At 45.8% G+C, this 21,459-nt stretch overlaps 1 protein-coding gene across 1 annotated transcript in view; it reads left to right on the top strand.

Moving 5' to 3' along the window:
• The window catches only part of PRKCH (protein kinase C eta), a gene marked incomplete at its 5' end in the record, with an annotated part of 118,729 nt that overhangs the window by 56,159 nt on the left and 41,111 nt on the right, over nt 1–21,459 (top strand). The window contains 3 exons of the mRNA XM_082484993.1: nt 1,107–1,250; nt 1,980–2,153; nt 16,112–16,266. Coding sequence (XP_082341119.1) covers nt 1,107–1,250; nt 1,980–2,153; nt 16,112–16,266 — 473 coding nt within the window. The remainder of the gene's footprint in view (nt 1–1,106; nt 1,251–1,979; nt 2,154–16,111; nt 16,267–21,459) is intronic.

Below are 21,459 nucleotides of genomic sequence, written 5' to 3' on the forward strand. Positions count from 1 at the left end.
TATCCTGGGAGTTACAGCGAAACACAAGTCCCACACTCCCTTCTCAGGTCCGTAAAAATCAGCAGTTGTTAGCATTTGTTGTTTGCATAATCTGCACATCAAAAGGAGATGAAACCAGGAAAATAAAAGATCTGTGTTTAAGGATCTCTTCTTATTACTTGTGAGCTGAAAGCTCTAGGTGAGTGTTCAGCCTGTGCTGGGGAGTTTTGCTGGGTGCTGTCCTGAATGCTCTTGGTTCTTTCCCACTGGCTGGGGTTGCTGCTTTTGTGGTAGTGGGACAAGTCTTCTGTGCAGGAAGAATTTTGCTTTACACCAAAGTAGTCACAAGGTGGAGCTCAAGAAGTCCATGTGACTTTCTTTGGGCTAATAAACCGAATAAAAGTGCTCCTCGTTTATATGCATACTAGAGAGCTGTGAACAGAGGGCACTGGAGGTTGACTTGATCTTCGTGTACTGCAGAAACAGAAGCTCTAAAAATATGTGCTGATGGTGGTACAATTCCTGAAAATGCAGATGCCTCACTGCTGGCACAGGAGTGAGCGGCTTTCCATCGAATTTACAGCAGTGGAGGAAGCCAGCAACCCAGCTATGAGAAAGAAATATATTTTGCAGTTTGTGTCCCGCTGAACTGGGCTTTGAGCAAGAGTCTTAAAATCAGATAAAAACCTAAGAGATTCAGAGGAAATCAGTTTGGGTTCTAGATCTCATCAGCACTTTGCATATTGCAAAAATTATGCATCCTCGCTCTGATGTTAGATAGGAGACTTGGATTTTCACACTCATTGTCTTATTTTTCTGGGGAGTGAGAATGGAGAGAGGCAGGCTTGCCTCTTCAATCTGCTGGGCAGTGGGTTTACAACTTAAAATGTCCAGGTCGGGAACCAGTGTTGACATCTCAGGGCAGCTCAGTGCAGTGCTGAGGTTGGCTGGTCACATGTAACACCCATGTGGGGTGGTGGTACCAAGGTGCTTTCTGTTCCAGTGGCCATACAGTGCATCTGAACAGGTCCTAAATGCCCAAGTTGGTAGGTTGGCTACTTGTGCACACCTCTGAGGCAAAAGTACAATTTCTATGCGGACTGATAGTTATTTACTTTCCTCCACAGAAACTGGTTTCAAGATCTACTTTGAGACATCAGGGAAAAGGCAGCCTGAAAGATGGCAACAACATTAGTGAAAGTTCAGCGAGCAAACTTGGGATCAAAGATTTAACCTTCCTTCGTGTATTGGGAAAGGGCAGTTTTGGAAAGGTGAGAGTTATTCGTGGCTCTGTTGGGGAACACCGCATTCCTTATTTAAGGAACTCCAAGCTATTTCATAACGTGGCACACAGGCTGTCCAGCAGAGTATGGTTTGTGCAACAAGGTTGGTTACAGAGAGCAGGGAGAGAAGGGAAGAGAAAGCAAGCTGACGGCAAAGTGAAGAATTGGATATCACAAAGGAAAATGTTAGCAACCGAAAGAACAGCTGCATGCCAGGGCCTATACCAGAAATTGCAAGTGTGTGCGTTAGCACTCGTTTGGGCAGCATTTTTTTGGAGCGTGTAAAGACTTTTCCTTTAAAGGAAACAAGGCAGTTGGTTTCAAATGTAGCGAGATGGGTGTTTAGTTTCTCTGCTTTGCCACAAAGCCAATGTGAAATGGTGCATTTGAATTTGATAACTGAGAAGGGAAGTGGGATAGACGGCACTACTCAGGGGGTTTTCCCTGGCCCAGTGGATGAGCTTCGACCACCTAGCCCCATGCCAGACATTGGAGCAACATGTGTGGGCATTTCTATCCGGAGAAGCCTGCTGGGGACAGTAGCATATGTGTCATCAGTTGTACACTGATGCCCTACTAACAGGCTGACTCACTTGCATCCACAAGCCTGGTCATGAGATAACTGACCTTTCTAGTATGAAAAGGTGCGAGAGGTTCTATGTTGTTCACAGACACTGAGGGCTCAGCCCCTGCGATTCACCCTCTCCTTTGGTTTAGGTGATGCTTGCCAAGATGAAAGAGAGTGGGCAGCTCTATGCAGTGAAGGTGTTGAAGAAGGACGTCATTCTCCAAGATGATGATGTTGAATGCACCATGACCGAGAAACGCATCCTCTCCTTAGCAAGGAACCACCCATTCCTCACCAAGCTCTACTGTTGCTTCCAGACTCCTGTAAGTATAGCCTGGACAGTGTGTAGCCTTCCTCCTGACACTGGCACATTCAGGACAGAGGCGTTTCCCAGCCTGTTATAAATGTCCACCTTAGACCCAGGAGAAACCTCTCTGCTGAAGTGTGAACAGAGCACTCTTGCTATATTCCACCTCTAACATCTGTGGGGCGTTTAGGCATTTGGCAAACAAAATCCTGGCTTGTTCTAGCCTCCCTAACAAAATGGTATTAACAGGGAAGCCTTTCTTTGTGTCTTCCCTAGAAACACCCCTGTGCCATTGAATGTTTCCAAATGTATATGCACAGATGTCTACGGACCCGCAGTGTGCTCTGGTTGCTGTGGGATCTCAGGCCCTACTGTCCTGATACCTGAATTTTAACAGTACTGTGTTTGCATTGAATTATCTGCAAACTCAATGAATTGTTCTTGGAAGCAGGGGCAGCCTCCTGTATCTACCAGCCTTTGTGTACTGCTCAGAAATGAATGAAAGATCCATCCGGAGTTCCTGGAAAGGATCTTGCTTACATGGGTGGACACTGAATCAGAGCCGTAAATGGTATTTCTTCTTGTTTAGATGAGACAAATGATAGCATTGATGTCACTTGTGGTACGTATGCCTCAGCGGAGGACTGCGCATGTGCTGCTTGTCCAGCTTAGAGCCTCCTCTGGTGTGTACGTGTGGGTGGGAGCTTGTTGCTGATGAGGGTGGTGGAGGGAGGAGTGGCTGTGATGGAGGCAGTGACCACAGCCATGTCCCAGCAAGGTAAGTTTGGGAGTCCCTGCGCTAAGGTGTTATTAGGACAAAAGCATTCTCTGCAGTGTAGCTCTTCCAAACTGCCTGGGCTCCTTTTTTAGTTGCTTTTTGTCCATTGTTAAAATGATAATAGAACTTGTTTTTCTCTTAGAAGAGGCAGGAGAGACTTGCTCTTTTAATTGTGGCTTCACACCTCCTACATACACCCAAAATATTTAAAGGAAAAAAAGGGGCAGACAAATGCATCCTGCCAACCATCCATTTCTCTTCTTACTGGGGTGATGCAACAGCCATTTATGGAGTTTAAGAATTGGGCTTGTTTAGGGTGGAGCCCTTGGGTAGACTCACGTAATAGAAATGAGGTGGTTTGTTAGTTTTTTTTGTTGTTTGTTTTTTTTTTTTTATACAGCTCATGTGGTTCACAGAGCAGCAGTGCTGTATAGCAGAAACAAAACTTAAAGCTCACTGTTGTCACTAGTAACCAAGGAAACTCCTCTTTTATTTCATAATATGAAGACACGGGGCCCAAATTTTAATGGCTTTTCTGAAGTTCTCATGGAAAATATCAGAAATGTCCAGTTTTAATGTGTGCTGTTTGGGGTCAGGTGTGGAATAGCAGTGGGTTTTGCCACTCGTTGCTGTGCTCTTTACTTACTGAACTGCAAATGTAGATGTGAAAATAGCAAGTGTGCTCCTGGGCTGTGTATAGTATTTCCCATGAACTTAGGAAAGATTTAAGGTCACTGTGCTAGTACCATTTATCATGTTCAAAAAATGAATGCAATCTGCTATGGGTGCAGACGAGGTCTTCTGGGCTGATGAAGTAATTGCAGAGCCTTTTGCAAAGGGGAAAAAAAGGGAAGACCTCAGCCTGTTTAGACTAGCAAATTGAATGCAAAAAGAGGATCTGATTGATGTCTGCAGATGTCAAACACTGAGGAGGGAAACAAAGCTGTCAAGATGCTGGCTAAGATTAAATGAGTCTAGAGTGGCCATGGATACAGTTAGACTGGAAATGAAAAGGAGGTTGCTAAACAGTAGAGCAGCCTGGAACAGGAATTTCTGGACCAGCTTGTCATCAGAGGGAAGAGCCCCTCAGACCTTTCTGCCCTGAACGCAGAGCTGGTCAGTCTCTGAAAGGGTACGAAGGGAGTGGTGCTTGTCATAGCAGGACCCCGCTATTTCCAGTCTTTCCCAGGTTCCTCTTTTACTCGAATCCCACTTTGCTTCATTGTCTGGATTGTCAGTAACAGAAAACCACTTCCCTCCTATAATAAACAAAACCAGAAAGGGAAGCATTTACAAAAGAAAAAGTAGATTTCAGACTAATGTGGTTCATCGGGTCCTTTTCCCATGTTCTGCACTCAGTGACACCCACTTCAATCCAGAAGAACCAGATTTAAATTACTTATAAAAGCATAATTAAATCCCTTTGCTAAAGTAGAGACATGATTGCAACAGCAGGGTATTCATTGGACAAAGCCCTTCTAGGAGGGCTTAACCAGGCTGATACAGTACTTAAGGTTTCTGCTCGTTTCTTGCATGGCATTGGGTTATCCCCTCCATTAACGCAGACTCAGCAGAAAAGAAAAATATGTGTGTATATATATAAAAAAATACTAACCACTTATTCAAAATGTTGGCCTGCAGACATATTTCCATATTTGAAAATGTTACTTATATTTGGAGTTGGGGGCAGGGTTATGCAAAACAATACCTAGTTTCACTTGCAATTACATGGAAACCACATCACATGTATCATATTTACAGCCCAGACTCTGAAAATGTGGCCTTAACGGTTCATGTTATTAAAAAAAAAAAAAAAAAAAAAAGCATGACTCCGGTCTGCTGTGGAGATCCCGGATAAATAATGACCTACTGGGCCTGCCTTGAGGAATTTTTCAAGAACTAGCCATTTTGAGGCTTCTCACCATTTGTCAAAGCAAAGTCAGAGCCTAATCCCGTGAGACTAACTGGCACGGTGGTAGCCCAGCTGGAAGGTTCCTAGGTGTTATGGTAGGTGCAAAGTTCAGTGTGAGCCAGCAGTGTGGTCTTATTGCACATAAGTTAAATTATGTACTGGGCTGCTTCAGGAGCTCGGGGGAAGTCATTATCCCCTCTGCTTGGCACTGGTGAGGCTGCACCTAGAATAGACATTCAGTTGTGTCCCCACCCTCCCAGTTCAAGAGGAAATTATGGAAACTGGAAAGGAAGGACCTTGGAAGCGCCTGAAATGCTGCAGCAGTTTGAGGACAGAGCGCTCAAAGAGTTTGAGGGTTTGGCTAGAGCTAGACCCATTTGAATTCAGACTCTTGTACGATATTCCACCCAAACCAGCAACCCCTTCCCCTAACTTAGCAGTCTAGGGGTAACTTAAACACCCTGGGGCATGGCTGTGCCGCACAGTGCGATATTGTGTAGTGCCAGTAACCTAGCGTTAGCTGAGCTGGCACAAGTACCAGAAACAGCAATGCATTACCTGGGCTGATCTATATTGCTGCTACTTGTGCCCGCTTGTTTTAGAGCTAGCTGAGTTGTTTTTCTGTGCTTACACCAGCCGCTGATGGTTTTCAGAAAGGTTTTCTGTTCTCTTGTGCTGCCTCGGTGTGGTCCTGCTTTAGTCTCAGCTGTGGCACAAGTGATACCCGCTAGCAAGGACTGCTTTATTTGCCCAGGGCCGGCTGAGGCTGCCTGGCCTCCACACAGCCTCCTTGCTCTGTCACAGGGAAATACTGCAGCCACTAGGTGGTAGGAGCTGCAAGGGTTGTCTCTGCCTGGTACGGGTCACAGTTTTCAGAGCCTGAAGAGAAAATATTGGCTGCACAGCAGGCTGGCAGAGGCTGGACATGGCCCTCTCCGTGTCCAGCGCTGGGCTGGGCAGTTTTGGACTTGCACCTCCAGATTCCTTTCCTGTGAAAGGCAAAGAAAGAGTCCTCCTGGTCTCTTGCAGGGGAGGCAGTTTAAGTCCTGCTCCAGCTGCATCTGTGAGGTTTTCCTTGCTCACCACATCTTTGGTTTTCTTCTTTTTTTTTTTTTTTTCTTTTTTTTTTTAATTGAAACCCTTGCTTTAGGAACTTTCCACCTTGCCTAAGCCATTTACCTGTGGTTTTTCTAGGGCCTTAGAATAACCCTTTAGTGTCAGAGAGGATTATGCTCCCACTGCAGTAATCTGTGAGTTGCTGACAGGTGCTGGGGTTGACCCACGGATAATCATCGATCCTGCGTTAGGGGTCACAGGCACCGAAAAATGTATGTTTCCGTTTGCTTGACACTGGTATCATCCAACACCTCAACAATACTGTCCTAGAACAGGTGAAAGAGGCTATATGTACAAGTGGCTAAGTCAGTAATTTAATCCTGGGGAATGTGGATCCTGGAATGTTTTAATTAAAATGAGTTTGCAGTAAGTAGGTCCTGTCGTCTTTGGGGTTTACAAACCATCCTTCCTGCACAAGTGGTTTGCTTTTAAATCCTTTTGTTTCTACTTGTATGCATGAGAATGAAAAGGGCTGGGGGAGATCAGCTTCCCATGCAAATAGTGTCAAATAGCTTTTGGGTTTTATGTTTATTGCCCTTATCCCTTTTCTCATGAGACCAAAGGGTGCTTCCAGGGGACTGTCCCCCAGGCGATGCTGTTTCCAGCGCTGTCCCTGCTAGCCTGATCATTATATGGATTTGCTTTCTGTGTGGCTCTGCTGACAGTTGCTGAGGCACAGAGCCTGCCCCTGTAGTTCCAAGAATAGTGAGACACGAGAACTTGGCAGAGGGACGTGATTTTCTATAACGAGCGTCCTTCTAAGATAATAGCTAGCAGGGTTGCTATTGAAGCTGGTAGGGACTGGCCCAGGGACTCCAGGGCAGCTAGTCACTGAACTGGTCCCATTTTACGAGGGCAGCCTGCTGTCCGGCACGCAGCTTTCCACCCCCTTTACAAGTTGTGGGCTGATGTCATGATCTTAACATGGAAGAGGAAGGTTTCTCCATGTCTGCTGGCTCTTGGGGCACTCAGCCAGTTCTCCCAGGGTCAGTGTGGGCATCATGTCATGGATCACCCGGGTGTTTAGAGAGATGAACCTGTATTTAGAGCTAACCTGGAGCTTGTAGTGGGGGCATAATTTTCAAGTGAGGGCCCACCAGCCAAAGTGGTGGGACCGAGCAATGACAGCTGGCTGGCTGCTCACCCACCCATTGGTCTCCAGATGCCACAAGAGAGGTCTAGGTGCCCTTGTGTGTCCAGAGGAGTTCCCTCAGTCATGGCCCTTCCAGGGGATCTCCAGCATCAACCTGGTTGGCCACCAGCCACTCTACTGACACCAAGTGGGTAGAGCACAGGGCAGCCTGGGCCAGAGCCTGGCACGGTGGAAGTGAGGAAGGCTGGAAAGGCAGTGGCAGCCTTCCTGGGGCTCTGATTAGATGAACAAGCATCCTGACACAGGCCTTGGAGCATGCTGGTGGGTGGTAAGGAAGTGGTGAGGCCTCTTTGATGTTCTCTTTGAAAGGCGCTGAGAGGGAGCCCTTTGGGAGCATAGAGGACAGCTTTGATCATCTCCCAGGCTCTAAACCCCCAGTGTTCCCTCTCCAGCATGTCGGGGAGGCACAACTCAATATGTGCGTACACCCGACAGCCAAGTGCAGTTCTCGGATGCTTTTCTGCAAGCATTGAGACTTTTTCCCCTATTGTTGAGCACTGAGACTGTTGCTATCCCCAAGCCACTGTGCTGGAAGACCAACACATGCTTCAGTTTTGCTGCTGCCAGATAAAATCAAGTCCTGTTTGTAGGCCTGGCGTTTTCCAAAAGGCTTGGTATGGCCTCGCATGCCTAGGGGCTGTAAACACAGGCAAGAAAGGGAGGCACCCCACCAGGGGCTTGCTGCCGAGTCCTTCTGAAGTCAGGCTTGAAGAAGCTTGAGTCGTGCTTTACCTGGGGCCCTGGGGCAGCAGGTTAAGTTTTTTGGGGGCCTGTTGGACAAGGAGGTACAGGGGAATTTCCTCTCTCCACCTTCACTTTCCAGTGCGGCTTCTGTGGGCCTGTGTGCTACTGTGCCCTCACGTTGGCTTTGCAACCACAGGAGAGGCAGTCGGTGTCTGCCTTTCTCTGGCTTCTGTCCTGTCTAGCACCAAATAAAGGCAGACTGATCAAAACCGTGTCTTTCTGTGGTTTTACAGTGTTCACATCCACCAAAAACCCATGGCATCTTTGCTGGCCCTCTGGCCCAAGTTGCTGGTAAACCAGATGTGTGAGTCTTACAAAGCCCAGTCTGAAAGGCTTGGCTTTCTCTGATGTGCACAGTAACACCTTGCAGTGATCTCTTTGTTGCAGGAGCATACAGGGTCAGGGGTTTTGTTTGTTGGGGTTTTTTTTTGTAGGCAGACTGGTTTTGCTTGCAGAAGACAAAGCAAGATCAGACTGACATTTCTGATTTTATCTGTGAATTTTGCTGGGTGTCCACACTTAGGCTGCACATGGAGGTGATATGAGCTGAAGTGAAAATGTGAACTGAAGGGTTAGCTGCCATCATCGTGTTGTAGCCCCTGAGTGTAACTTTCCCACCCCTGGTTGTTGAGGGACTTTGGATATTTGTGTTTTTGTGAAGCTGAGAAAATGCCTGTCTTCATCTGCAGTGGCTTATGAGAGAGACCGTAACTGTTAGACAAACTTACCAAGCTTAGTGCAAAGGTAGCCGAAGGAGATGCTGTTGTTTATGGTTAGCCATGGTACGTGAAACTAATATTTTTCTTTGGATTTAAAATCGAGGAAATTGTGGCATAAAAAGGGGTCAAAGTGGAAGCAAGTCACAAATGGCCTGAGCGAACGGGTCCCAGTCAGTGTGGAGGAGGAGGAGGAAAAAAATCCCAATCAAAGCTCAGAGAAGAGGTAACTAGCTGAGGTGTGATCCAGGTTTCAGTCTCTTTGAATCCATATTGCTTTCCAAGTGATGTTTAAGGGGAGAAAATGGATCCACAAAGCCTGTGTAGCAAGCCGTTTCCAAGTCACCTTTGCATGTTTTGGCACTCTTGATTTTTCTGAAGACCTTTGCCTGAGCTTACAGAGGTCTCTAGCCTTCCCTGGCACAGTCTGAGGCCAGCAGATATTGCAGAGTTCAGTATTTTTAAAAACAGGCTGGAGCTGTCTCAAGTTGGTCACTCCAAACTGGAAACAGCAATTCCAGTAGTTTTTTTCTGAACTGAGGGCTGTAAAAAGAGCTACTCTCTTCTGAGACACCATGATACCAGCAGCCAGCTGAGGGGTGCAGATGTCCTATACATCTTTGATTAACGGGTGATGTCTATAGCTTGATATATTCTAGTTCCTTATTGCTCAATTTATTCCCCTGTAAGTTCAGCCAGCCCTTTGTTTTTTGTCCTTTCAGGTGGGAAAGAAGTTTTGTGTAGTTTTCTATGCCATTTTAAAAGGTCTGGAGGGGCAGATTTAATTTTTATTTCTTCTTTCAATTTGTTTGTCATTTTTTTGGATATTTTGTTCTAATGGTGGCCAAGCTGGCTTCTTTTCTTTTCTTTTTTTTTTTTTTATTTTAATGGGAGTACACAGGCAGTTTTTTGTGTGTGATCTAATTGGTTGACCAAGTACGTGAGAGGGTTTTTTTTTCCTAGTTGGCATTTTTGGTTTGTTTCTAATGGAACAGATACAAATGAACAAGAGTGATAAAAGTCATCATTTTTTGTGTATGTTGAGTAAAAGTTTCTAGTCATGAGATGAACTAATCATGTAATCCTGCAGTGAATTAGACTGTCTTGAGGGGAGGGGTTGAGGAGGAAGGATGTGCGTAGGGTATGCAAGGATGCATTGTTCCAGAGAAATGATTGAACTTGTGCGTTAACTCTTCAGCCTGTGAGCTTGAAATTTCAGCCACGTGGTTAAGAAAGCAGAGGCAGAAATTTGGGGAGTGTATTTAGATTCATGATATTATTTTATTTTATTTTTTTTTCTGGAGCAGGTGGGAACCCACAACTCCCATCAGCTCACCCTGGGTTGTAGTGTAGTTCAGCTCTTCTGGAATGAGCTCAGCATAAATACTGTGCTGTGCACACATGCGTGCAGGAGGCAGCATTTACCCTGAGGGACCCCAAAGAGTTTATTTATGCAAATGGCAAGAGCCAATTTGTTATTCTCTAGGCAGTGTTTATGTGCCTCGCTGCCGTGGCGTAGGAAAGCCTGTGTTGTGCCCACTATCAAGAGCGTCAGATAGCAAAGCGCAGTTGTAAGTGATAACTGGTGATAACTGCCCTGTTCCCATAGCTGTGACAATGACGCCAGCGGCTCTTTGTTAAAGGAGCTAAAAATGAGCCCGATGTGGGGAAGCGACCTGTGCTTCTCAGAATCGCGCTCACCCGCTGCCCAACCTGGAGGAGATGCCACGTGTGCCTCACCCACTTTCTGAGTTTGCTGAATTTTCACTTCACCTCCTTCTCGCTAAAAACCACCCCAAAACCAGCGGAAGAAAGAAACCTTTCCTCTCTCAGCCTTTCAGATGCGGCGCGACGCACAGTCGGCTCCCCCGTCTCGATAGCCCCAGGGCTGTATGTGCCATCTGTGGCACGCTCCCTTGCCATGGCTTGGTTTCTCCTAGGCAGAAGTGGTTACAGAGGCTGGCGTGTACTTCTGCAGTCACTGAAGCAGAGAGGTGAAACGGCTAACACAGCACCAAAAATCAGCTAGCAGATGGCTGTAAAACCTGCTGCCTTTCTGCCGCTGCCTTGTTCGTCTGGGAGTCTTGGGCCGTGGCGGCGAGCGGAGCGGCGGCAGGTGCCATGGCAGTCGTCTCTGTGGCTGTGTTTAAGAAGTGTCACTAACGCGTGCATGTGATTCCAGCTGAGCAAGCATGGCGCAGAGGTGTTTCTTCTCCTCTGCTTGAGGTAGTTGTTCCGATTTGAAATCGAAGGACCAAATCTTCATCTAGCATAAGTCAGTGTCTTGCTCCATTGCAGTCAGGTGAGGGTGGCTTTGACGCTATCCGGAAATTTGGGGCTGAGCTCATTAGGTCTGCTTCAGCTCCCATGAACACACGTGTGTGTGCAAAGGTTGTTTTGACAATTCCCTCTTGGTGAGTCTGTTCTTTCTGGTTTTGAAACGCTGCCATGTATAACCCCCCTGAACAGCCTGCCTTCCGGTAAACCTCTGAGCTGGGAGCAGCAGGCAGCTCGCAAGGATGCGGCACTGCCTTGGTTGAAGGGCTGGGTATGGGGGGGGGGGGGGCCACGTCGGCACAGAGCAGTGTCTGAGCGCGGTTCGGGGTTGTGTTACTCCTATGAAGATAAATATTGAGAAACAAACCCGTTTGTTATTCTTCTTCCGGGTCCTGTGCTTTGCAGTGCTTTGACCCAGATACGGACGGCCACTTGCGCTGCTGGGGGAGCTGGACATGTGGCTTTCCGAAGCCCGGTACTGAGCCAGCGTGGTTTATTTGCGCCCTCCCAGCCAGACCTCAGGCAGATCGCTTTGTGTGGGGGTTGTGGACTACGAAGGGAGAACAGGAACATTGGGAGCGCTGAGGGAGCCTGCCAGCTCTTGTAATTATCTTGTAATAATTTGCTTGCAAGCTCCCTAAGCCCTGCTACTCTTTTTGGAAACAATAAACTTTTGCCGGGAAGAAGCGACGCAGCTGCCTCTGTATGGAGGTAACTTTGAAAGCCTGCCTTCTGCCCTGCAAAACATAAGCTGCCAAAACCCTGATAAATGACTGATTTCTTGGGGGAACCCTTTGGTGTCAGTGAACTCAGATTCAGCCCAAAGCTGATTTTCTAAGGAGTTGTGCGCATAAATTATTTCCAAAAAGATGAAACACAAACTTAGCGGAATTCCTAGGCCAGGCTGATTTTTTTTTTTTTTTTTTTTTTTCCTTTCTTTCTTTTGGGGGGGGGGGATTGTAATTGGACCATTGCTCTAAATGGGATTTAACCAGGTTTCCATATCCTCCAAATGCTGCCTTATATGGCAGCTGTCAGCTAAAGAGGAGGCTTGGGTGGAATTACTGCTGGGATACGTCTTTGGTGGGGCGGCTCAGTCCCTTGTCCTGCAGAGGAATCAGTGTAGGCAGAAGCAGAGTCTGGGAGAGCTCTGCTGCAATGGGGACATGCAGAGCTGGTCCAAGCCTATTCCTGGTGGCTCTGGATGCTGGAGAGGCCCTGTTGGTGTTTTCCAGTGGTTCTTCTGAACCTCCACTGATGACTCTCTTGAGAAGTCTCCTCTGGCCTCCACGCTTCCCTTGGCACAGCAGCTCTTGTAGGGTGGCAGATAGAGGAGATAGCTTTGCTATTATTTTCTTCCATGTCTGCACGGAGAAAATGCTTGTCTTTCCCCATCTCCTCCCCCTACACTGCCTGAAGCGGGGCAGTGGTGCTGCCCTGTCCGATTTACTTAGCATGAAAGTCTGTGATCAGAGGTAAGAAGCCTCTCACTCTAGCTGTCTTCAGAGGTCTTTGGTCTTGTGTGGGTTGTACATGGATGTCAGCTATGACTCTTAACTGGAAGGGGGTGGAAGTTAGCCATCACACTGGCCTTTCTTGGGCACAGGGAGAGAAAGGATGGTCTTTTAATAAAATCTGTATTCCCCTCTCCTGTGATGATGAAGAGGAAAGGTACGAGGGTTCAAAACAGCTTTCTAGTAGAGCTGGCGAGGACAGAGGGCTAAAATGATGTTTGAGTTGGATTTCAGTGGGCGCTTGTGTTTGCAAGGGACAGTAACCAACATGTGGATTGTCCCACCCAGTGGCTTTTGCAATCAGGGACTCTCTTCAAGCCCAACTAACACCCCGCGAAGACGACAAACTGTCCTTAGGACATAGTATGTGCTACCAGCAGCCCTTACCCTGCTAATAGGTGAACAAATACACATGGCACACTGAAATTTAAACAAGCAAAAAAAGCCCAAACAGCTCTCTTGCACTGAAGTTGGCAGGGCAGATCTCTAGAGGTAGGCCAGCCTTGAAATGAGCCCAACTGATCCCACGGACTTTGTTTGTTTCCTCTAAGTGTTTCTTTAATTTACAGTAACAATTGCTCTGCGGCTTTATTCATCTCGATCCCAGTTCAGAAATGGTGCAACGTGATTTCCTCATGTGGCTGCCACTGCTGCGAAGGCTTTTGCATCACTGTTTCCTGTTGACTCAAATGCTTTTTTCTTATTTTTGCGGACGTCAAACAGAGATAGCAGATTAGGGAAGACTTCTGAGCAATGCAAAATAGAAAAAAAAAAAAAAAAAAAAAGAGTGAGGTTTTTGGCATTAAGTCCTGTGAAAAAATACTCCAGCTTTCAATTCCTCCCAATTCTCGCTGGTGGACCCCAAGAAAGTGGGCACATAACTCTAAGTCAGGTCAAATTTGCAAATATCTGAACTAGCTGTTGTTTTAAGATTTCCTTTTCCTGACTGCTATTTAAGGTATTTATTCACTCTTACCCTGCCTGCTACAAATTGCACTTTTTTTTTTTTTTTTTAATAAAATACCACTGTTTATTTTATTTCTCAATGATTCCTGGGAGAGTGGTTGGTCTTTGCATTCTGATAAGCTGATGCCCTTAAGAGTAAAACCAGAAGATTTTAGATCCTGGTCTTCAAAGGGTGGTCATTAGTGCTGATTTTTCTAATATTGTTGCCAGGTATGTAACAGGCCAATGCTAAAATGCTGTATTGTAAACGGGTTGCAATACTCATCTTTCTCTTTTCTTCGGCAACCTCATGGGACTTCTAAGTGTTAGAAAATTGGGCGATTAGCTGGACCTCTTTTTAAAAAATATATTAAAAAAAAGTTGGGTAACCCCTAAATGGGAGAACTTCAGTAATAAAAAAATCCATATTTATGCTTGACCTGTGAAATGAGACCATGGGTGGAGGTGAGGTGTTAGCCGTTACACTTGTGAGCAGCATATAACACATGCAATGATACTTGCTCGGGTTTGCAGTAAGTCTGAAGCAAGAGCTGTTTGTAACAAAAAGATGCTAATTCCATGTCAGCAGTGATGTGATTTTTAAAACCTGCTGTTTCTGTGTTCACCTGGACAATTGAGAAAGAATTAGTATAGTATCTTCCTTTAAGCATCACAGTACAGATGAGTACATCCAGATGGGCCATGGAGTTTTGTCAGTGCTGCAGAAGCAGGACGTGTATGTTTTAAGATAGGAAGAGTTAACTTTGTTTCCCTGAAGCTCACCTCTAAGGAAAAAGTAGAAAATATATGCATGTTCACCTGACTGTATGCATGTTTATACAAGCATATGTATTACTTACATAAATACACACACACATATCCCTCATCGGGTTGCTGGTAAATTAAATTACTTCCTGTTGGAGATCTGGCAAGAGGGATTTTTCTTTTTAAGTAGGGGCTTGAAGAGATGCCTGGAGAAGCTGGGCTAAATAAGTATGTGGCATTTGGAGAGATCAGCCAGGAAGGAGGCAGGAAAGAGTAACAAGGAGATGTAAAAGCTGGCCTGACTGGCAAGGCAGAGGCGATATCTGCGCTGCAGCTGGAGGAAGTGTTGCCGTGTTGTGTGTAGGCACAGCATTGCCAGACTCAGTTTAACCGACTGCAGTGAAGATGGTGGCATTAGAGATCTGATGTGGGCTGAAGAGCCAAGTTTGATGGTAGGTTTGCATGGTTAGTGCTGCTGGCTTAGACTGCTGCTACAGATGAACCAGCTTGAGTGTCTTTCAGCAGCCCTATAATAAAGGCAGAGTGAAACAATGAAGTATTGTTGTTTATATGGACTGGAGATAGCACTTAGCACATAGCCTCAGTGCTGCATGCAGTAGTATTATGAGATTGATGGGAAGACATCTATCTTAGCTTCTGGAAGGAGCCCAGAAGGAGCTGTTGAGCAGAGCCAAGGGGTGGTGAGGAGAAGCAAGCTGTCCTCATCTGTCACGGGCCGTTTGCTTGTGTCCAGAGAGGAATGAAAGGATTCCTGGTTGCTTTTCTTCTGCTGTGTGCATCTCAAGATGTTAATAGCAGTAGTCATTTCAAGCTGGCTAGCTGCCAGAAAGTGGAGCATAACAATGCTTATCCTCTTAAACTCAGAGAGGGTTTAAAACTAGCTTGTAGATGATTAACATCAGACCTGCGAAGGGGCTTGTGGGGAAAGAAGGGCAAATAGTGCCATCAAAAGGCTGACTAGTCTCAACTGAATTGTATGCCTCTTTTTTTCCAGCCCACTTGTTCCTGATATTCAGAGTAAAACTGAAACAGTCACTACTGAATGTCCTGAAACAATTACTAGAGGAAATTTCTGAACCAGACTGCAACAATTCAGTAAAACAAGTTTAGTTTTGTGACAAATCACCCTTCCTCTCACAATTAAGTGAGCACTCCTTTTGCATGCATTAAACCCATACCCAGACCTTGAGCGTGCAGCGGAAGCAAGTGCCTCCCTATCTGTAGATGTTCACAAAAACCAGAGCAAAGCCAAAAAAGAAACCTCAGAGACCAGCAGCTGTGGTTAATGAGCTGAACTTTATTGAACAGGTTGCTTTTCTGCCCAACAGAAACTTTGGTTTATGCTTTGTCCTTATCAGTTCCTTCATCACCCAGAGGTCTCTGCAGGTTAATCAGAGGAAAGCTGAAATCTGAGGGCCCAAAAGGCAGCTGCTACACAAGTGTATGGCGGGAAACCCCATTCTGGAAAACAACACACATTCCCCAGAAATAGCGTTGGAATACCCTCAGAACAACATTGTCTTTGCTGTTCCTGAGCCCTTGCGCTGTCATGGTGAAGCTGCAGTCTGTGAGCAGTCTGGTTATACACATTATATTATGGAGCATCTTTCCTCAGAGAGCTGTGGTGTTTAGTATGGAGCAAGTGGCCTTTTACATGTTTCTCTTGTGCTTACTCAGGGGTGTCATCCTCTGCTGATTCAGGCTAAGGACAGTTTGAGAAACTCTCCAGGAGACAGTTAGCGATGAGCATGCACCTACTGATATGCCTAATCTATATCTGAAGAGGAATTCATTTCATTGCTGGGGACAATTTTCTGGGGGGGAGTGCAGGGTAAGGAGGTACTAACAGATCTTCCTGGTATTGACTTAATCTTTCCTGAAAAAGTCAGGATTTTTTTTTTATTTCCCACCCTTACGTCATGGGTGCTTAATCTGTTTTTGTTTGGGAGATAATAGTTTTATTTGGAATTTTCTAAGCCTGACAGAGGATATGATTAATGCTGTTCATATCTGTTGTGTTTGCGTGTGTGAAGGATCGCCTGTTCTTTGTGATGGAGTTCGTAAATGGCGGGGACTTGATGTTCCATATTCAGAAGTCGCGTCGCTTCGATGAAGATCGGGCCCGGTTCTATGCTGCAGAAATTATTTCAGCCCTTATGTTTCTCCATGAAAGAGGCATCATTTATCGGTGAGCTCTGCATTCATTCATTCATTCTTTGTCTGAACCCCGCGGCTGAGATGATAGTTTGAGTTTTCTGCTTCAGTAAATAACTGTCACTTGCTGCCCACCAGGAACAATTTGTCAGCTGGGATAACAGTACCTCCGCTTTCCCCCTGCACATTGTCCAGGGTGCACCAGCTTCCCGGCAGGAGTGCCATTTCTGGCTGCAGTATTGACTACAGGGAGGGTCTTCCTATGACACGTGTGCAAGCACGTAGAAAAACGGGTTTTCCTTTCGAGGCACAGGGGCTAGATTTTGCACTGGTGTCAATTCATGTTCCTCCACAGACTTAGCTGGTTTATATCAGCCCCACCACTGCCCCTTGTCTGCACATGGGGTACCTGTGTGGCTGATGGGCGTTAGCTACTGACCAACAGAAGTCTCTGCTGTGCTGCTCTGGGCCTGACCTGCTGCTGGAGAACACATGTCAAACTGATGACAAAGGGAGAGGCATTAAGGGAAACCTTTCTAGATTTTCTGGGAGGTAAATGCAAGGAGCTGTGGCTTTTGCCTCTGTGTGCCTTGTTATTTGAAGGCTGATATGTGCTGGTTACGCCCAAGTCTCTTTGTTTCCCTGTATTAGCTATGGGTCTCTGTTTAAACCCTGTCTATTTGACGTACCTATGCAATACCACTCAGCTCAGCCACTAAAAGTCTTCTCATTCCTCCCCTGATCCTACAGCAGGAATTTTTCCTTCCTGTCCACGTCTGGTATCTTCTTGTTTGCAGCAGGATCGGAGCATTACTGACACTCTGCATCAGCCTCCGCTTCCAGGTCTCAAGGCTGTTCTCAGGAAGCCATTTCCCATATGCAGTGCGTTTTTTTGGGGTTTGTTTTTTGTTTTTTTTTTTTGTCATTCCTCTGTATGCAGGGGGGCAGTTTAGTGATATTTTGCTCCCTTCTGTACTGCCAAAGTGCTCCACTAGCAACTCAAGCATCAAGGCACAAACTAGCCAGCATGGATCAGATCTGCTTTGTGGAGGCCTCTCTAACCAAGATGACAATTCGATCAGCATCCTCCCATGTAAACCAGGGGCAGAGCAAGACCTGTTCTGGGGTGGAACAGGACATGTAGATCAGGGACATGTCAGCACTGAGGCAGTCTGGTTACACAGAAAGGTTTCTTTCTGACGTGCTTTGCAGGACCCGTCTGGCATCCGCTTGCGCAGAGTGGTGGAAAGGAGGAACTGTCAGTTGTTTTCTTTGGAATACTGTTACCTGGGTTCCAGCAGCAAAGCATGCATTTTTGGGTATGGTCTGCTGTAGCCCTGGCTCAGTTCTACTTGTGGCATGCCAGTACTGCAAAGAATAATGTCAACTCTCTCTTTTTGCTGCTTGGTTACAGTTGTACAGCTGGGACCCACAACTGGGTCCAGGATGGGACCAGTTCCAATCCCAGTCAGGCTCTGTTAGTAGCATTTCAGACTGTGTTAGTAGCATTTCAGACTGTGTTAGTACCATTTCAGACTGTGGGTTGGGCCAAATGCCGTTTGGTTTGGAACTTTGCATAGTTTAACCTGGGCAATGCAGTCCCGTCTTTAGTAGTGTGTCTTCTCTTATCAGATAAACCCCAGTTTGAACGCACTAAAACCTGAATAGCTGAGGGCTAAAGTGGCCAAAGGGCCAGGGGGACGCTTCCCTATCTGAGGGTGAGATGATAGGATAAGTCAAGTAAAAGCAATTTCTCTTTCTCATCCTGGCTTGAGCTCCAGTAAGAAACAGATGGTCAGGTGAGGACAGAGAATATTAAATTATTTTTAAGTATGAAATCATAAGATATATGTGGCACAGTGAAATAGAGGAGGAGTGTCATGTTAGTATTCTCTGGGTCCTGACAGTATGAAAATTATTAATGATATATACCATATGTATTGAGCTTCTAAAGCACTGTGATTGTCTGCATAGAATATCAAATCTACTTAATCTGCAGCTGGATTTCAGTCTAATTCTTCCCTTGTGAATAATGCCAGCTGCTGAAGAGAGACCCTGCCAGATAATTACGCAAATGACATTATCCTTAAAATAGTGACATCCAGTAGTTATTGTCAATCATCCAGCAGCAAAACTGCATCTGTGCATAATGTAGTGCCACTGTGCTTACAGCTTGTCCTGTCCCCTCCCAGCCTGCTGCCTGTCACAGGGCAGAAGTAATCGATCCCTCTGGGTTTTGGCACTCTTCAAGTGCTGCTGTAATTCCTGATAGAAACTGGAGGAGTAATTGCTCCTTGAACAACTGCACGGGCTTTGATCTTGTTGGAAAACTGGTTGAGCCATGGAGTCAGGTAGCTTCAGCTGCATGGAGCAGATATGTGGGGGGATGACTTGTTTTTTTAAAATTAGTTGGGGTGACTGCTCTGGAAGATGTAAGGAGAGTACTGTGTGGCTGTACTGAGCTGAGGTTGCTTCTGTTGGGTCATGAACGCTGAGCTCTAGGAATGAGTCTGCGGGATGGAAGGAGATACTCAGAAGGGAATCACTGCACTTGTGTAAGAGAGTTTGGAGATTTTATGATCAGAATGTGAGTGCTTGCTTAGGAAGCTGGGAGCAGGGGGGAGAGACCAGGGGAAGTGTGACCAGAAAGTGTTTTGCCACAATTTGCTCAAGGTGCCTCTTCTTGCTGGATTCCTAGGGTCAATGGAGTAAGAGAGTCGCTGGTCTAGAATACCCTGGGTCATTTGTTTTTCTTCTGGGCTAACCTTAAACATAATAATACTGTATTTTTCCTTGCCCCCTTCAAGATTAAGCAGTTCAGCAGAGTCTGCATTTACCAACACAATGATAGTTCTCCTGGTAAGTCAAGTTGCTTTTGGAACAAGTGCTGCCGAAAGCTGGGTCTTCTCTCCTTTGAAATGCCAGAAGCTTGAGGGCCAACACTAGAAGTTCATCAAGGAGCAGCTGAAATGTGTCACTTTGGCGTGGGGTGACAATGCTGGTAACAGCTACAATCAGGTGTTGTTTGATTCCTTTTCCAGCCACACATACACAATCTGAAGTAGCTATAGCGCAGTATTTCTGCAGCTTGCTACTGTGAGCCTGTGAGAATGAGGTTCCTGAGGCAGATGGTGTATTTTGGTTATATGTGACTTTTTAACATTAAAACCAGGCTTAGTGCTGGACTGGGGCTCTCATAGGATGCTTTTTGTGATGCAACTGAAACTTTCAGTGAGTTTGCTCCTCACATTGAGGAAACTCTGCTTTTTATTACTAAGCCCTGTCCAGAATAGAAGTCCCATAAACGTATGTGCGTGGATTGGGGCTTTTTTAAAAAAGAGCTTTCAGTTTCACAGTTTTTTGTTGGGGTTTTGTTTTTTTGTCTTTTGGGTTTGTTTGTTTTGTTGTTTTTTTTTTTTTTTTTTTTCATTTGTAACACTGCAAAGGAGTAAAGATGTAAGGCTTTCTGGCCTTATGAAGGAAACATCTCTGGCTTGCCCTAAGCTGAGGTTTAGCTGTTAACTCAGCAGTGCTTATTTATAGTTGATTCCTGAAAAATTGTCAACAAGTACAGTGTGGTTCCTTATCCCATCATACAGGGGGTAGGACTAGAATGCATGCAGCCATAAAAGCAAGCTTTGCAGCATGTCAAATCGTATATTGTGCACCCCTAAACACAGGGGAGTAGGTCAGGGATGTATTTGGGATCAGCTCATGCTGGATGTTGCCAGGAAAAGGTTAGACGATAATCAAGGCTATTGTAGATAAAATCTTTGCTCACAGGGCACTGCCGCTTTCTTTAAGCTTACTTCTAAAGGAAAATAGTATGCTGGGTCCTGTTGCAGGTAGGTAGGTTGGTTTGTGATTTTTATCTGAAGACTGTACGTGCTATTTTTCTTGAGGCAGTTGTTCCTGACCTTCAGTTTCCAGTTCAGCAGTTCTCAGGGTAGGGGAAGCGTGTTTTGGGTTCTGTGCATGCCGGCAACAAAACAAACCAGCATGCACATCTGAGCAGTATTAGATTGCACGGTGGTTTATTCAATGCAAGTAAGCTAGTCTACTTACAATCTTCTAAAAAGCAAAGAGATAATAGATGATTATAAAGGTTTTTTTTAAAAGCAGGACTTTTCCTTCCATGTAGCATTACTGTAAGAGTGGCTCATCTGCTCTTCTGCCCTCCAATTCAAATCTTTGCATAGGTTGATGTACAGGTTTGCTAGTGGATAGGTCCGCTTGCCAAGGTCACCTACATGGTATCCCTCAATAGAGGCTTCATACCTGTGTACTGAGAGCAAAGCAAATGGTTTCTTAAACTTGGTTGTTATGGGTTGGTTGCTTTTTTGGAGTAAGGGGCTTAAGGGCTTGCGCTGCAGACTTTTTTTTGATTTTGGAAAGATAATGGGCTTTTTACAGGCAACATAGAGCAATCAATCCAACCTAGTGACATGGATTTTTGTGATAAACATCCTTTCTCTCCCTCTGCAAATTTATCTCACTGGTAGGATGCATGGGCTGAGGTGGTCACTTTTCAGAACATGTCTCCGCTACCTGCAGAGGCGATACAGCATACATGGTGACATACCTGAATGATATCTGGAAGCAGAGGCAGTGTCACCTTTGCACCCTGCACTTCAATGCTGGTTTTGCCAGCCCTTGGTATGGAGTTGGATAGTAGAGACACCTATGTGCCCCAGCTTACCACTTGGCATTGCACATTGTTAAGGAATTAGGTAGTATAGCATGTAGGTAATGCAGCTGACCAAGAGGCAGAGGAGCGAAAAGGCTGGGCTGGAGAGCTTGGGAGAGGACTGGTGGTTGGCTGGCTGAAGAACCTTGTTTTTATCCTGAGGACTCATGCTAGTTAGCTTATTCTACTGCCTTTGTGTCTGTATTGGTATTTCTAATGCAACTGGCCATTCTAGAGATGCTCAGGTCTGCTTGTGCTCCATCATGCCTCTGAACGTGGGATGGTGTGCACAGAGTCCCCGTGCTCTGATGTGGTACCAGCCACCATTAAGTAGGTCCCGTGACTTTAATGGGATGCATGGTCCCTTTGCAAGGCAAAAGATAATTATACAATTATCCAGATGAGAACATGGTCCTGCCTTGGGGCTGAACACTAGCTCTTGGGGAAAATAAGATAGGGTTGTTAACAGGAAGTGTTTACTTTTCTGCGTGTTACCTGAAAGCATCACCCTCCTGTGTGTGGTACTCCTTATGAACAGGA

This window comes from Vanellus vanellus (genome assembly GCF_965231255.1).
Source record: "Vanellus vanellus genome assembly, chromosome: 6".
NCBI lineage: Eukaryota > Metazoa > Chordata > Aves > Charadriiformes > Charadriidae > Vanellus > Vanellus vanellus.